The sequence below is a fragment of the Trichomycterus rosablanca genome, chromosome 6 (genome assembly GCF_030014385.1).
Source record: "Trichomycterus rosablanca isolate fTriRos1 chromosome 6, fTriRos1.hap1, whole genome shotgun sequence".
NCBI classification, from domain to species: Eukaryota; Metazoa; Chordata; class Actinopteri; order Siluriformes; family Trichomycteridae; genus Trichomycterus; species Trichomycterus rosablanca.
The window spans coordinates 8,187,978-8,204,625 of NC_085993.1; the positions used below are offsets into that span (position 1 = coordinate 8,187,978).

A 16,648-nucleotide genomic window follows, 5' to 3' on the forward strand; every position below is an offset into this window, starting at 1 on the left:
ATGTTTAATGTTTGAAGTCTTAAAGGTCAAGATATTTAAATATATATATATATATATATATAAACTCAGCATCTATAAAGAGGAACAGTGGGTGCAAGTGAAAATGGACGCTCACTGACAGGGATAGAAGCCCCACTTTACAGGGCTTTCAGTATACCCCCAAAATCCTGATAGCCCTTCAAAATACCCACACAACTGAATAAGCACCTCAGTCCTTTCATTGCTGCTATTCCAAAATCTTTTGCAAAACAAACAGTTTTTTTAAACATTTTCTACATCTGAACGGCTTATTGTTACGCAGAGACCAAACTATGTTTATAGCCAGCAATGCTCTGCTGCCACTGCTCCGTATGGTTCAGGATCGATATTGGTAAGAAAAGAATCTGATGGAAGATTGCTTGGCATGATTTCTTTTAACAGCCAGCATTTTTACAGGACCAGGTGCACCCTATGGTGCAAGCACACCAGGTGATAATCTAATGTTATAAAAGATAACACATTGTGGCATGTTCGTAGTAACCTGTTGATTAGTCTGACACCAAAACCCAAAATATATATGCAAACATTAGTATCTGTTAGTGTATTAGTAAACCATGTGTAAGTGGTTTTACACATTACAAAGCTTTGTGTCTTCGAGTATTCATATATTCATCTTCAGTAACTGTTTTATCCACTGGGCCAAAGCCTACGAGCAAATAGCTGTAATACTACTATACACTCATGCACTTTACACCTCAGACAAATAGGCAACGCACAGCAGCCATTTCACTTACTGGCATGTTATCAGGAGGCTGGAGAGTACATTTATGATACATCTCATTAGATCCTAATGAAAAAAATCTGGTGTTAATCTTGCACAGTCATTTTTCAAAAGTGCTTGCAGTCACGTGGCACATTTATTCTGTTGCCTGTAAAAGGTTTTGGTGCATGGTTTAATAGATGCCTGATAATTTCATTGCATGTCCTTATAAGGAAAGTGAATGAATCGTGCAAGCCTGTAATAGGCTGCAAACTAGCGCGCGCTCATGCGGTTACACATTTTCAGACAGGGTTTCGATGAGGCGCGAGCAAATGTGCAATGTATGTGCGCGTGTGTGCGCGTGTTCTCAGATTCAGCGTCCAACTGCACGATATGTAAGTGCACATCTTCCGCGCGCACGTTTTTCAGCCTATTGCAGACGGGCACGTAGTTTTCACATCTGACTTTTAAATATCTGGTGCAATTACAGGCTGCACCGTGCAACACACATTGCTCAAGCTGACTGAAATACTACTGGAGTAATGCAAACCAAATTATGCATTTATTTCCAGTTCTAAAACTGAATTAAAAAACACGTTTGGTTTAACTAAAATAAAAATAACAGTAATAATAATAATCAGGTTTGTTTTATTGCTTTTGTTTTTTTTCTATCGATACACTTTCTACAAATAACTCTATAGTAAATATTCTCATTAATGAGCGAAAAATTGATTTTTTAGGGTTTTCTGAAAACCCTAATATTGTAAAAATAATGATCTAAAAATAAACAAAATATGTAGATGAAATCTGTGAATAAAAGGGCCTTTAATGTCTTTACAATTCGCTGATTGAAAGTTGGAATTCGTTAAACGGGTCGCTTTTCAAGAGAATTATCTTAGAAAGAGATAAAAATGTGCCAAGCAGCCACTAGACTTGCCAGATTAAGACTTTGCTCACTTTCAATTTTAAAGTAAGATACAGTACATTAATTCAGGCCAACAAACTATACCAATTAGTGTGTTGGAAATTGTCCAATGGTTGATGAGCTGGCAACCCTGTGAGTGGGTTAAAACTGCAAGCACAAAAACAGCAAAATAATAGAAACTTCATGGAGGGTCCTTTTGAAATTTTATTGAGAAATAGCTCAGCTTTAGAGAGATCAAACTACAGTATGCACAATATGAAAGCATATGCACTATTTCAACTCTTAAAAAAAATTCTACTCTTAAAAATAACAGGTTTGAACAGGTTGATGCCATAGAATTCATATAATGTTTGGTTCATGATCCTTTAGATTTTAACATATTAATTCACACACAAAAAGCTTCTATATGAACATTTGTAATAAACATGTATTAATTTTTGTTGCACCAAGTCCAATTATCTAAGCTTTTTAAAGAAATAAAGCATGGCTCTTTTGACAGTGGTGAAAACAGCTTTGCTGGCACCTTCAATGTGGAACACCCTGAGATAGGAAAGTGCAGATCACTCTTCAGCTTAATACAGAAGTGTTTGTGCTGGAGAAATGATTGGTTGTATTGCAGAGCAAATATCTGATTCAACTAAAAACTCAACATCAGAAATGATAAAAAAAAGACACATAGAATATGGACATACATTTATTATTATCCAACAGGTTCAGCCCATTTGTGTTAAGCTCAAGAAACAAAAGTGGTTTAATAGATTTTCAGTGATGTTAAAAAAAGAATCATTCGCTTTCTAATTGCCCGTTACTGCATATTTATAACACAGAAATCCATCAATAACAATCATTAAGACTCTTCTTTGTAGTTGCACCCAAGTGATGGAATACACTTTCACTGTTGGTTCAAACATCTGAGTCTCTCATCATGTTCAAAGTAGGACTAAAGACCCACCTCTGTACTAAGCACTTTTACTAAACCAACATGTACTTACTAATCTTTTACACTATTCATTACAAAAACACACTTCTATCTATACTATTGTTCTAACAGGGTTTCAGCAGTTATGTATTTTTCGTTGTTATTCGTTGTCTACTTAAACCAGAGTAAGGAAATGTCTTACTGAGGAAGCACTTTCGTAAGTCACTCTGAATAAGAACATCTTCTAAATGCTGAACATGTAAATGTAAATAACATGTAAATTTTAAACAAAAAACAACTAACCACACAACATTTGTAAAACTATTATAATTTATTTAAGGAAGTTATTCAACACATATATCACCCTCATTGACAATCCCCTTTAATAACTGGTTGGACCACATTTAGCAGCAATGAATGAAATTAAACACTTATATAATTTGGTCTTTTTAGACTCACTTACATTTTTTTATTTATTTTAATCAACCACTTTATCCTGGTCAGGGTTGCAGCAGGTCTGGTGTTTCCACCAGGAAAAATGGCCAAAAGGCAGAAATACCCTGGACAGGGCACCACTCCATGGCAAAAAAATTACTTATTACTCCTCATTAGTTCTCCCCACTAATGAAATTCCTCGCTCGTTGTTTTAGCACAATAAATCACATTAAGTTTTGCCACAGTTAGCGCAAAAGTGGTTTTGTCACTTCTCATGTGAATTACTGGGCTCCACAATCTCCACAATTAATAATGAAACAATCAAGTGAAGGTAAAGTGCAGGTTTTATTGTATGTTTATACAGATTTTTTCAAAAACAACTCCATTATTTTACACTAGCCTAAAATATATGCAGTTTCACGGCACCATGGAACGCATTAACAGGTTTCCTAAACATCCTTATGGGAAAAAAGATCTTTAAACTCAACGCCTTTAAAACTCAACGCCAGTCCCTGAACCAACTGATGTCGAGTTTCAAGGTACAGCTGTATTTCATTTATTTAAAGCAAAAACAAGTTGTCTAAAATGTTGTACCTTGGTTAAAAAGTAAATGTTTACTTATTCTAATTACTGGTTACCAATGAGGTACATATTTAAATGAATTATTCATTATTACAATGTAATCAGTAGGCCCCTAAGATCAAGAAGAACACAAAAGCAGAAGTGATCATTTTTTTTACTTAAAATTTATTAAAATTCGTGGCATTTAGCAGATGCTTGTATCCAAACCTACTTACAATTATGACTGAACTGATGGTTAAGGGCCCTGCTCAGGGGCCAAACAGTGGTAGTGGGGCTTGAATAGGCAACCTTCTGACTACTAGTTCAGCACATTGACCACCGAGCTACCACTGCCCATGTTTGTTATATTGGTTTTTATGTATTTATTAGGATTTTAACATCATAATTTACACTTTGGTTACATTCATGACAAAATGATTCATCAGTTCACAAGTTTTTAATGTCAAGCACAGTCATGGACAATTTTGTATCTTCAATCCACCTCACTTGCATGTATTTGGACTGTGGGAGGAAACCAGAGCTCCCGAAGGAAACCCACGCAGACACGGGGAGAACATGCAAACTCCACACAGAAAGGACCTGGACAGCCCCACCTGGGGATCGAACCTTCTTGCTGTGAGGCGACAGTGCTACCCACCAAGCCACAGTGCTGCCCAATCAAAGAATGTACCAAATGTAAAATAAAAGTATATACATAAAGAGGACAAGCTGTGACCAGCCCCGTCTCCAGCCCCGGTCTCCCCGATGTAAATTCAGTGACGCAGTAAGAACCAATGATTTGAATGCGCGTCATGTAAAAGTCCTTCACCTCTGCAAAACCCGGAACATGCGCGCTCAAGCGTAGCTGTGGTACTGCGCATGTGCATTTGATACACACCCCTCCTATTTTTGACGTCACACTGGTGCGTATTTGCGCGCAGTGTGTTTCTGCGGTTCAGTCCAGACGGAGAGCGCGGAGATCTGCGCGGATACACGGCGAGAGTAACCTGGACCCACGGGAGGATCTGTGCTCGGGATTTGTTCTAACACGGATTATACAGATATGCTGGCGCGCTGAACGTTTCTCTGTGTGCTCGTGTTTTATTTTTAAAGCATTTATCCTACTATAAACATGGAGCTGGCCGCGGCGGCGGAGCATGTCTTTGCTGTGGAGAACATCGAGAAGAAGCGCATCCGAAAGGTCCGCGCGCGTTTCTTTCATTTTCCCGTCATGCAGTCGCGTGCACGGAGAAATATATCACATAACATTCGTGCTTTGCTTTTTATTTCTGAGACATTTGCAGGTTTTACAAAACTTTTGCATTGTGTAACTGACGCATGTTCGTGCTTCTTTCAGGGGAGGTACGAGTACCTGGTCAAGTGGAGAGGGTGGTCACCCAGGTGAGTGGGGTATTTATGTCTGGAGCTGCACCAGTATGGTGCGTGTGCATGCGCGGTTGCGCTCCTGTGTTTGTCAGAGAGGAAGGAAGAAACAAAAGGAAACACTTTCATTCTGCGCGGTGCTAACGTGCCATTTCCTTCTGTTTGGAATGAATGAATAAATAAACTGATGGATTAATAATGCCCTTGCATTGGCTGCGCGCAACCTTGGTACTTCTCTTTCGGCGTGCCGAAGGTCTATGGATGAAAACAAGTTCTTACTGAAACCATTAATTCATTTTCACTAACAATTTCATCTTGGTCAGGGTCGCGGAGGGTTCGACACACGTCTAAAAACACCCCGCACCCCGGGCATGCCCTCACTCATAACTAGGAGCCTGCCGCATCCACTCAACCAGCTGCGCTACTGTGCCACCTAAACTTAAAAGCAAATTAAAATGTGTGGTATGTTCTCTTCAAAATATGTTGTAAATAAGTACAGCGAATTAAATTGGCTTGAATTGAATGTCTGTGGTATCTTCCTATCTAGCGCTTAGGAATGCCAGTAACACCTGGGCACACCAAAACCCTGACCAAGATGATGCAAATACAGCTATTTATGGTTTCAGGTTAGACGTAAGGTTGCCAGTTTCAAGCTATGTTATAGCAAGGATTAAAAGGCAACTGAAGGATCTAAAAGCACAACCCTAGTTTCTGCGCAGATGAAATCTGGCAAAACTCGTCTAAAGTGCATTTGATTATATTAACAATGACAGTAAGTTTCATTTAGTGTTTTAAAGTTTTTGCACTTTAACTGACAAACATAAACCCTTCTTTAAAATAGTATATAAATATATATTTTTTGTATGTTTTTTCTTTGTTAAAAATAATAATAGAAATCAAAGAGCAGTGTGAAAACATAGTGCTTTTTGTTTACATGTGGACTTCTTGTGCACTACTTTTATTTACAGTTTTGATTATAATATTAATAAAAAAGACCATTTGTGTTAGTTCTTAACTTCAGATTTAAAAATCATCGATTTTGATGGCTATGTTGGTGGTAACTGGTAAATCTTGTGCCCTTGGTTTGGTCAGTGATATTCCTGTTGCTCAGGCATGAATGACTTGAGGAAACCAGAGGAGGAAAATGTATGTGTTCAAACTGCATAAAATGAATGTTATGCTGTAAACAACCTGTTTTCAAATACATACCTGTTTTACTTCCAGTAACATCATGAGCACATCGCCTGCATGTTTTGCTAATCTGGAAACACCAACATTTTACTTCATTTAAAATACACTGCAATGCAGATGCTGCTTTCTGCTTTATATATAAATGTGCAAATAAATGCAAAACACAAGATACACTGCATGGCTAAAAGGACACTGTAAGGACAAAAAAATGTAGACACCCGTTTGTAATTCATGTGTTTCAGCCACAACAACTGTTAACAATTATAATAAATGAAGTATCTAAAGAAAATTATATGCTTTCAATTTTACAGCAACAGTTTAGGGAAGGCTTTTTGCTGTTCCAGTTTGACTGTGTCCCTGTGCGCAAAGCAAACTCATGAAGACATGAAGAAAAGCTTGTTTTAATGAAACTCCAGTGACCTGCACAGAGCCCTGACCTCAACCCCACTGAAGAGGTTTGGAATAAACTGGAACATCAGTTGAGATGGTTTTTTGACCAACATCAGTGCCCAGCACAAATAACCACAGACATACTTCAAAGACTTGTGAGAAGCCTCCTCAGAAAAATGGCTGTTGTTATAGCTGAAAAGATCACACAGAGGTCACTTTGTTTTTGTTTTTAAAATGAAATGTCCAACCAGCAAATACTTTTGCTGGAAAGGCTTTCCACAAGATTTGGGTGTTGTAAGGTCAGGCCATGATGTTGAAAAAGATGGCATGGCTTGCAATTAACGTTATAATTTATCTCTGTTAAGCTCATTAAGTGTTTAATGGGGTTGAGGCTCAGTGCAGGCCACAGAAGTTCCACCCCTAAACTGGTTCCACATTAAAAGCAGTAGCTTATTGTGTTTGATTTCTGTGTCTCACTAAAACACCTGAACTTATGATTCATTTTACTCACTTAGTGCAGGTCTTTCTGGTTGGTTTCATTACGCACTGTGTAGTCATGATGCTGCATGTCCACTACATAACATTTATTGCACATTATGCACATGCACTGTCCAACTGATACAATACTGCAGGAGCTGCAGAACTGCCCTGCATTTCTCAGTAATGCTGACACCCTTGTTAAACATGGTTTGGCACCAGAGAGCTGAGTGGACAAGCACACCCTTTGGCCTTTGTTAATTCCCTTCTTAATCTCATTACAGGTACAACACATGGGAGCCTGAGGAGAACATTTTAGACCCGCGTCTCCTTGTTGCCTTCCAGAAAAGGTGAGCAGAACCAGACTGGTGTTTTAGCACTTTCGGTGCTGTAAAACATTATTACAATACATGATGTTCATTCATTCATTCATTCATGCATTTTTAATAATACTTTTCTTACCTGGTCAGGGTTTTGGTATCACTGAGCAAAAGGCAGGAATGTACTCTGGACAGGGTTTTAAGCCATATCAGGGCAACACATAAAAATGCTCACATATTTACTTACTCGCTTACACCTACAGGCCATTTAGTGCAGACAATCGATCCTTTGCATAGTTTTGGAAATTAGGTGAAAATCAGAGTAAACAGGGAAAACCCATGCAGACACAAAAAGAACATGCAAAGCTCCTTACAGACAGTGACCAGAGGCCAAGACCCATTGTACTGTGCTGCTCCATTACATGTGTATCTCAGTAGTGACAAAAGTCCAGCAAAACGTTCATCATTTATTCATTTTTACTAAATTGCGGTGGGTCTGACGCCACCAGTTGGAATCACTGAGCGCTCAACAAGATAGCGTGCTCATCCATTCCAGAAACTCCTCTCAGTGACTTGAAGTGAGGATCAAACTTAGGTTCCCAAGATTTATCTCGCTGTGTACGTTGCACTTTACCAGCTGTGCCACTATGTCTCTTTTAAAGTGATTAGTAAAAACATGTAAATAATAGTATATTTTAATAAATAAATATAAAAATATATAACCATATTGTGGTAATGTTCATGCATAGGGTCAAGAAACAATAAAGCAGATAACTAAAGCAGGTAACTATTCCAATCCAGTGTCATAAAAAAAATACAAAAAGAGCATCTGGCAACCCAGGCAACATTACATGCTGGCCCTGTACAGGTAAAGAATGAGGTGGAGAATGGAGGAATTTACACTATAAGATCACATTGTCCACCTGATGGGAAAAGGGTGTGATGAAAAGACAAATGGGAAGAGCGTGCCTGTATGTGTCGGAATGGTGAATGAATTCAATCAATCAGAGGAAGGCATTTAGCTGGAAGCACGTCTAGAAAAATAGAATCACATCTCACATAACAATGTTACACTGAATAATCATTTTAGTGTCCATCTACAGCTGAGACCGATCAGATTACATCGCACCATCCAGATGTGTTGCTCATACTTTTTGGTGTCGGCATGTCCTGATAATCCATTAATTCAGTCACTGATTCATCTCAGTGACCATTTTATTCTGGTAAGTAATGTAGTGGGTCTGTAGCTTATACTGGAAACAGGAGGACTGGGCAGTCATTCAGTCATTTCTCACATACTTAGTCATTTACACTTACCCACACCTAGGGGTGATTTAGAGTATCCACACCACCTACTGACATGTTTTTGGAGGTAGAATGAAAAAGATGTAGCCCTGAGGAAACTTTGCAAATAAAAAAACTCTTTACAGACAGTATATGAAGACAAGGATCAAAGCTTCCTTGTTTGGCTGCATTTTTGACATACTGATATAAAGTGCATCTCATTTCAGAAAAGAATACATTTACATTGTAATGTAATGCAGGTGTAATACAGGTGCGGTTTTTTTTCCTTATTTAGTCATTACCAATGCATCTACACCAGCTGAACTCACTATATAAAGAGTCAACTCTGAATCATGAGTCAATGTACAAACTTGATTCAGCTTATATTTGCGATGTTGCACATGGTACGAACATGAAATCTATGCATTTGGGATTTTTATCCCCCTGCATGTGCCCATTTTTGCTTGGAGCATATTCCCCTCTCAAGGACCCGTTCATGCATATGATGTATTTAACAAATGTATCCATACAAACCATTTCTGTCAAACCCATTGCTAACCCATTCCTAGGTCCTATGCCAATCCAATGCAGTGCTTTGGCCACCAGAGACATTGCCAGTCATGTCTGTGTTGACACCCATCCGACTGATAGCTGGACTAGCACAATCGGCTGCTGTGCCACCCGAGTGCTGCTAAGAGTTGTATAAAATAATTTGCTTAAAATAAACTGTGTGCTTAGAAATGTTTTGGCAACAGTTTGCGAAAGGCTATTCCAGCTATACTATAAAAACATGATTTTGAGTTTGGTGTGTAGAAACTGCTCAGAGCCCTGACCTCAGCTATATTAAACAACTTTGGGATGAATTGAAACATTAATTCCAAATCATGCTCTCTCTTTTAACATCAGTGCCTGACTCAGTGTGCACAAATTTCCGCAGACACACCAAAATCTTGTGGAAACCCTTTTCAGAAGAGTGGATGCTGTTGTAACCTCAGTCAGGGGCAACTCTTTATTAGTGGCCATGGTTTTGGAATAGGTCAGGTGTCCACTTACTCTTGTCAATATGACATGTCTTGTCATATAAACCTGTTTTTGATTACTGACACCACACAACATGGTTGGGAGTGTTAGCTCATTACCTTTGTTGCTTTAGCAAATAAAAAGTGTTTTGACAACAAGCTTGCTTCATGGATGGGCTGATCCACAACATTTACAACATCTGTTAAGGGGAATATAGTGTATTCAAACTATTCCTTTAATGTTTCACTTCAGTGGCTAATCATTTCTGCGGTGATTTATATAAATAGATCCGACATGGGCCAAAACACACACAGCATATTTTCCATTATTCGGGTTCAGCATTTTCACCCACGCCGTTTAACTGCACGGCCCTGCACAAATGAGCATTTTCCGTGTCGCTACATACATTAGTGCCACCCCCCTCCCTTAAAACACCCCCGACCATTTGCACAGGGGCATTCTGCACATTTAACTGGCATCTGTTTGCACCATTAGCTGACGGGGGAATTCTGCTGTGAATAATTGCACGCCTCCCTCGAGTCTTTGCAGTTTCGCCAGCACCTAATTAGCTTTTTTTTTTTTCAAAAGAAAAGAAAGCGAGCTGTGATGATAACCAGTTAAACCAAATCAGATTTCTCACAGTTTCTTACTTTATAGGCTGGTGGGGTAAGGAAAGGGGACAAAACAATAAAAGACATTAGTCAGTGCAGAATGTCCAGCTGGGTTGTACACAGCAGCGCTTTTCAAAACCTGAGAGACAATTATTGGGAAACTGGACAGCATTCATTACTGAAATATATTGAAAGTCATTTATTTGGACAATTTGAGAAATCGTGCTGGTGCTTTGTGTCTCACATGCATGCTAGCCTGTTAAAATAAGCTTAACACAGTTTTCTACTTAAATAATTGACAATAATTAAATTCTGCATATTATTGTTTTTAAACATTAATAATAAAAGGATGGATGGACAGACTGATAGACCTTTTGTTTCTTCATGCCCTTATGTGCTGTTTTCTGTAACTAAGGTACAAATAGCAACGGGAATGTTTAAAAATAAGATTCACACCTTAAAGGGGCGGCACGGTGGTTAAGTGGGTAGCACTGTCGCCTCACAGTAAGAAGGTCCTGAGTTTGATCCCCAGATGGGGCTGTCCGGGTCCTTTCTGTGTGGAGTTTGTTCTCCCCGTGTCTGAGTGGGTTTACTCTGGGTGCTCCGGTTTCCTCCCAGAGTCCAAAGACATGCAAGTGAGGTGAATTGGAGACACCAAATTGTCCATGACTGTGTTCGATATAACCTTGTGAATTGATTAAACTTGTGTGTAATGAGTAACTACCGTTCATGTCATGAATGTAACCAAAGTGTAAAACATGACGAAAAAATCCTAATAAATGAACAAACCTTAAAGAACAACATTTAAAAAGTTGCTTTAAAACCAATCAGTGCATCTGTCAAATCATATTAATCTGTTTAAATTTATTTGTTGGTGCTTGGGTGGTGCATCAGTCTATTATGCTAGCCCACCACCACTGAGATCCAGGTTCAAATCTCAGCACTGCTGTTAGTAGATGGAGTTGTGTTTCTTGGTGGCCAATGCCCTCAGTGGACTGGCACCTGGTTTAAAGTATTCCTGCTGGTGACTTCCTGCTAACAGCTAACTCCTTCACGTGTCTAGCTAACTTCATGTCCCTGTGAATTAAAACTGTTTTTTTAAGCATTTCAGGTAGATATTTTAGGATATAACGTTTGGGTCATCAGTGTGAATATATACTGCATCTGTGTTTGTAGGAGGAGTACTTTGGAGGCGTTTTAAGGGTACAGGACTGTAATAAGTTTTGAAACCTCTGTCTTTAGGGAAACTGTTTTTATTTTAAAGCTCCACAGTGCAGGAAGGAAGTTCAGAAACAGAAATACTGCCAGGAAACATTTGATAATGATACGATGTCAATTTATTTTAGCTACAAAAATTAAGTTGACTTAAAAAGTTGTTTAGTGTCATATCTCAGGTTAAAGAAGTTACTATATTATTCATATAATAATTTTTTAATATTATTATTATTATTAATAATTATTATTTACTATGATTACTTTTTGCTACACTATGCCTGAATCCTCTAAATGTTGAATGTGCTTAACAATTCCATTAATGAATGATGGAGTTGGTGGGACACAAATGTGTTGAAGTGCTTTAAATAAAACTTGTTTTGTTTTCAGGGAGCGTGAGGAGCAGATAATGGGTTACCGCAAGAGAGGTCCAAAACCAAAGCACCTCCTCACACAGGTGAGAACCGACCTCTTTACCCGCTCTTAAGCAACAAAAGTTCTTTTGGTGTATGGGTTACTTTTGCAATGCAAACAGAAGTGGGGTTTTTGTAGATATTTTATGCAGCACAGCTGGCTTTTCCTATTTCTATTTATAGGAGTATGCAAATTTGTACCAAATTCTTATAACAAGCCGCCATTAGTCAATGGTTAACCATTTCTTGACAAGCTCACTGAGCTTTATATGAACAAGGTTTCAGACTTTACTGATGTGGTATTGTTTTATTTTTGGCTGTCCTGGTGTAAGTATATCACAAAGTTAGATAAATGTCACTGCATGTCATTACATGACACCAAAGTATTTTTTCATCAGTCAGCTGGAGATCCTTTCAGAACGTCTCTGCACATACAGAGGACCATGCTACTCTTTCTGTATTCTTCTTTCTAAAGAGTATGAGAGTAGAAGCTGTTGCAGCTTTTCCTAATTTGGCCTCTTCTTCCTTAAACAAAACCAGTTGTGTCTGTAAAGCACCTGACCAGACTGGTAGCATTGCGTTAGTGGTCTGGCGTGTCACCCACTATTTCACAGCAGCATTTTAACTTAAAATTCCACTAGTTGGGAATACAATGCAAATTAGTTTGATAAGCTACAACTTTAATATATTAAACATTAATGTAAGAATGTACATCTAAGCCATAATTTGAAGACAATAAAACTGACACAGAACTTAAACATTAATAGTTGATGTAGAAATGTATGGAACTTCTTCAAAAAAGCCTAAATCTCTATTTAATTTTGTTCTCAGCTTCCGTCATTTGCTCTGAGATCCAACGTTCTCTCCGGCCTCCAGAAAGCATCACAGGATAATGTGGTCTCGATGAAACCAACCACGGATGCAAAGCAGATGCATCAGTTTGAGCTGAACAGCAGGAAGCAACACCAGTACCAGCAGGTCTGCAGAGAAAGCCCAGATGATGTTCTGTCTACCAGCAAAAGGAAGCACTTCTACCAGCTGAACAGCAAAAAGCACCACCACTACCAACCTGATCCTAAACAGTACCAGAGCATGAAGGAAGCTTTAACTCCTGAATGCTTGGATCTACAGCAAAAACAGATTGAGGACACAGATTTAGGATGTCTCAGGAATGTAAAAGACAACAGTAAGGAAGACAAAAAGCTTATGGGTGAAAGTGGCTACCAATCAGAATTTGCTGAGGATGGATTAAAGTCTGTGAATGAAACAAGCAGTAAGCTAAAAATTGTGAAGAACAAGAATAAGAACGGACGGATCGTCATCGTCATGAGCAAGTACATGGAGAACGGAAAGCAAGTTCAAAATGGGGAGGACAAAGTTCTGGGGAGTGAGACAAATAGCACAAATGGCACTATGGACACAACCAAACACTTAGACAGAAATGGATTTAACAATACTGAGCCTCCTAACTCTGGATTTATGCATGGATTAATCCACCCTGACTCAGCTACTTCAGTTCAGACAAACAGAGCAGAGGATTCCCAAAACCTGAAACTACCTGATGGAGAGCCAGTACAGCTGACAATCCCAAAGGATTTGACAAAGGGCTCCCAAAAGCGGCGCCACTCTGATCCAGTTAGTGACCCTGGACAGGCGAAAAGATTCTTAAATTGTCGAAGTATAAGCGCACCACATACGAACACGAGTCACCATGCAAGCAAGTCCATGCATGTCAGTGGACACCAAAACTCTACGCTTGATTTCTTGAATGGCTGTCAGGACGAGCCAATAGATCTGAGCTGCGCTCGGGTGCGGGATACAAGGAACTCTAGTGCAGACACTCAAATCAATGGGAACCCCAAACCAAATGAGAAAAAGGCAGTGCCTTCTCAGCAGGTGTCAGAACCTTCAGCAAGTTTTTCACCTTTTCTTGGAAATATAATAATCACAGACATCACAGCAAACTGCCTCACTGTAACTTTTAAGGAATATGTGACTGTTTAGAATGTCCAAAAACGTGTGGTATGATCATCCTTTTGTAAATCTGTAGAAATGTAAAGAGTTTTCAGAATGTTTTAATATAAAAAGCAGGTCTTGATAGAGCAAGAGCAAGTTTAACCTGCAGTGATATTTTATTCAATTTATTAATGTATTTCTATTAAAATTGAATGTTGTTTTTGTTTGTTTGTTTTCCAGCTGCATTGCTTTTGATTAACTCAAAGTTAAACCTGACCATGGCAATATAAAAAGTGCAGACTAAACATTCATTTATTTATTTTCACTAACCGCTTCATCCTTGCCTAAGTCATTTAGTGACACTAGGCGCAAGGCAAAAATAAATCCTGGACAGTTTATATATGGGCACTTTACACATACCCATTATTACATACTTACTCCTAGAAGCAATTCAAAGCAGCCAATCTACCTTTTGCATTATTTTGGGTGCATTTCTTTCCTCTATATAAATTTCTTTGGGGTAAAAACATCAGAAGATTGGATTGTTGATTGGCTCCAACAAATTGCTCCTAGTTGTGAGTGAAGTGCTGTGTGTGTATTTCTGCCCCGCTGCCACCAGACCCACCACAACCCTGATCCGCATAAAAAATGAATTTTGAGTGAATTAATTAAGCATTTATAAATTTTACTGTAATCCATGAAGCTGAAAGTCAGGGATTAAATTCCTGAACAAGTTTAGTAACATAATTTATTAACAGATTCAAAAAGTACCAAAGTTATTATTTTGCCATCACCATAATAATATCACTGTTTGTTGTATCTTGCACATATTTACAACGCTGGAATTCTCAATTCTGATTGGTCAGAAGGCTTGGCTTTTATGATGTAGCATTGTATCAGTGTGTCAGTGAACATAACCTTAATATTTTTATATTTACAAAGAGTCTGTATAGTTGGAAAAAGGTAAAATTGCAGACTCTCACTGTGAACCATACAGAATGCACTTTTGACCAGGGTTGCCAGATTTGCACCCCCCAGAAACGGGTTGTGTTTTGTTTCATACACTGAATGGCTAAAATGGTTTCAAAAAGTTTCCAGCCACATCCCATGCTAACATATTTATAAAATCAATTATATTGAAAAGAAATGAAATGCTACCAACTGTGTTTCAGTTTAGACATCCAGTCAGATCTGGTAAATTTTATTTTACTTGTTTTGTAGAAATAAAGGTAATTTTTGTGTCTGCTTCTTATGCTGTGGCTCTATAAAGTGGAAAATACATGTACATGTAAATGTTGTGATACAGGATTTTCTGTCACTGAATTGTTTCAGTCGTCTGCGCTTGATCAGATTGCTAATATGTAAAAGAAGCACTTACATATGCAATGCTAATTTTCATGTCCTGTCTTTTGTACAGCTGATTTTACACACAGCGTGTGTTTATCATTGTCTCAGCATATTAAAAGCTTATTTTAGTGTAAAAAGATACTGTAAACATCTCTCTGTTTCTCTTTCTTTATGTGTGTGTGTGTCTGTGTGTGTGTGTGTTGTATGAAAGATCAGACTGTGTAAACATTCAGAGAGATAATGAGACATTTCTTTGTTTCTTCTTTGTAATTATACAAGCCGTTGGTATCGGACTGCACTTTGCACTATCTGTTTAGTGTTATCAGATAAGAAGTCTGCAATGTTTAAAATCCTTATCACGCCTGCGTTTTTGCACTGCTACTTTTACTCACTCACACAGAAACAGAAACAGGAATGTGCTGATGTTTTCAAAGTCCTACTGGTTCTATTTTGGAATAAAAGAGCTTTTGGTATTATATTGGAGCCCTAGATAATTTAATGGGAAGGGTCCAGAAAAGGAAATGCTGTTCATTCACCAAAAATAATTAATGCATTTAAAGAAAATGTCAGAATAAGCTACCATGAGCTGCCAAAACAGTTGTAGTTAAAAGTTTACATAAAGTTGTATAGTAAGGGATGCTGACAGTATTGAGATTTCATTGTTTGTTTTGTTTAATTCCCTTTTTTGCATTGTCTAAATCTCTGCCTTTTGCATGCCATCCTTGGTTGGCAGCAGGTTAGCACACACCCTATTTAACACTTTCCAGTGGTGGATTCTTACAAAGAGCCTCAGCTCATATGGAGGACCACACTCCTCTTTTTGTATTTCTTTAAAACTGGCATTGTATTTTTCCACTCTTGGTGCCATAGCTGTCCAGACAGCAGGAGTCAATGATTTGATTTGATTTACCACCTACCTACCTACACCCTGGTAGCTAAGTGGTTGAAGTGCTAAAATAGTGTAAAGAAGGTTGCTTGTTCAAGCACCCCCTCTAAGTTGCTAATGTTGCTAATGAGACTGTGGTTTAACTGACTGCTACAGAAACTGAGTGAATCATTTCCAAACTGTAATAATTTCTGAAACTTTTGTTGGTGGCTGAATCACTGCAGCACTATCAAACAGACAAGTAAAACTGATACTTAATTAAACCCATGCAGATCATTTAAGTCTATGACAGTCTATACAGTCTTACTTTACTGGATAAAAAATGATTAATCATGATCAAATTATTTCAGTTTTTTTTTTTTTTTAGATCAGAATACATATTTAATTTATCTGCCCTCCCAGGGCAGTCCCATCACATGGCCCAAAACACTGCGACACCAGAGTGAGTTTCCAGAAAGCTAAAGAATTCTGGCATCACACACCAGGAAAGTACCAGACCGGGCTAAAGTACCATAGCTTCAGAGAAAAGCAAGTGTGCCAACAAAGGAGCTGGCAAGTGTGAAAGGTAGAAACTGTGAC

General features: G+C 38.4%; 1 protein-coding gene across 2 annotated transcripts; it reads left to right on the plus strand.

Annotated features, from left to right (window-relative positions):
• Window positions 1–4,558: 4,558 nt before the first annotated feature.
• On the plus strand, window positions 4,559–15,659 carry LOC134316853 (E3 SUMO-protein ligase CBX4-like). Of its 2 annotated transcripts, XM_062997358.1 has the most exons (5): window positions 4,559–4,780; window positions 4,937–4,980; window positions 7,305–7,370; window positions 11,858–11,924; window positions 12,712–15,659. In XM_062997358.1, the coding sequence occupies exons 1-5, from the start codon at window positions 4,712–4,714 to the stop codon at window positions 13,882–13,884; spliced, it is 1,419 nt and encodes a 472-aa protein (XP_062853428.1). In that variant the 5' UTR covers window positions 4,559–4,711; the 3' UTR covers window positions 13,885–15,659. The 2 variants fall into 2 exon arrangements, with proteins under 2 accessions (XP_062853428.1, XP_062853429.1); XM_062997359.1 differs by lacking the exon at window positions 4,559–4,780 and having other exon boundaries at window positions 4,954–4,980; window positions 6,465–7,370.
• The last annotated feature ends 989 nt before the right edge of the window (window positions 15,660–16,648 follow it).

Bases quoted from the DNA above. Each gene is read 5' to 3' on its own strand.
- LOC134316853 (XM_062997358.1), top strand. From the start codon at position 4,712: ATGGAGCTGGCCGCGGCGGCGGAGCATGTCTTTGCTGTGGAGAACATC. The intron at 4,981-7,304 runs GTGAGTGGGGTA...ATCTCATTACAG, and splicing joins TGGAGAGGGTGGTCACCCAG to GTACAACACATGGGAGCCTG. The intron at 11,925-12,711 runs GTGAGAACCGAC...TTTTGTTCTCAG, and splicing joins CAAAGCACCTCCTCACACAG to CTTCCGTCATTTGCTCTGAG.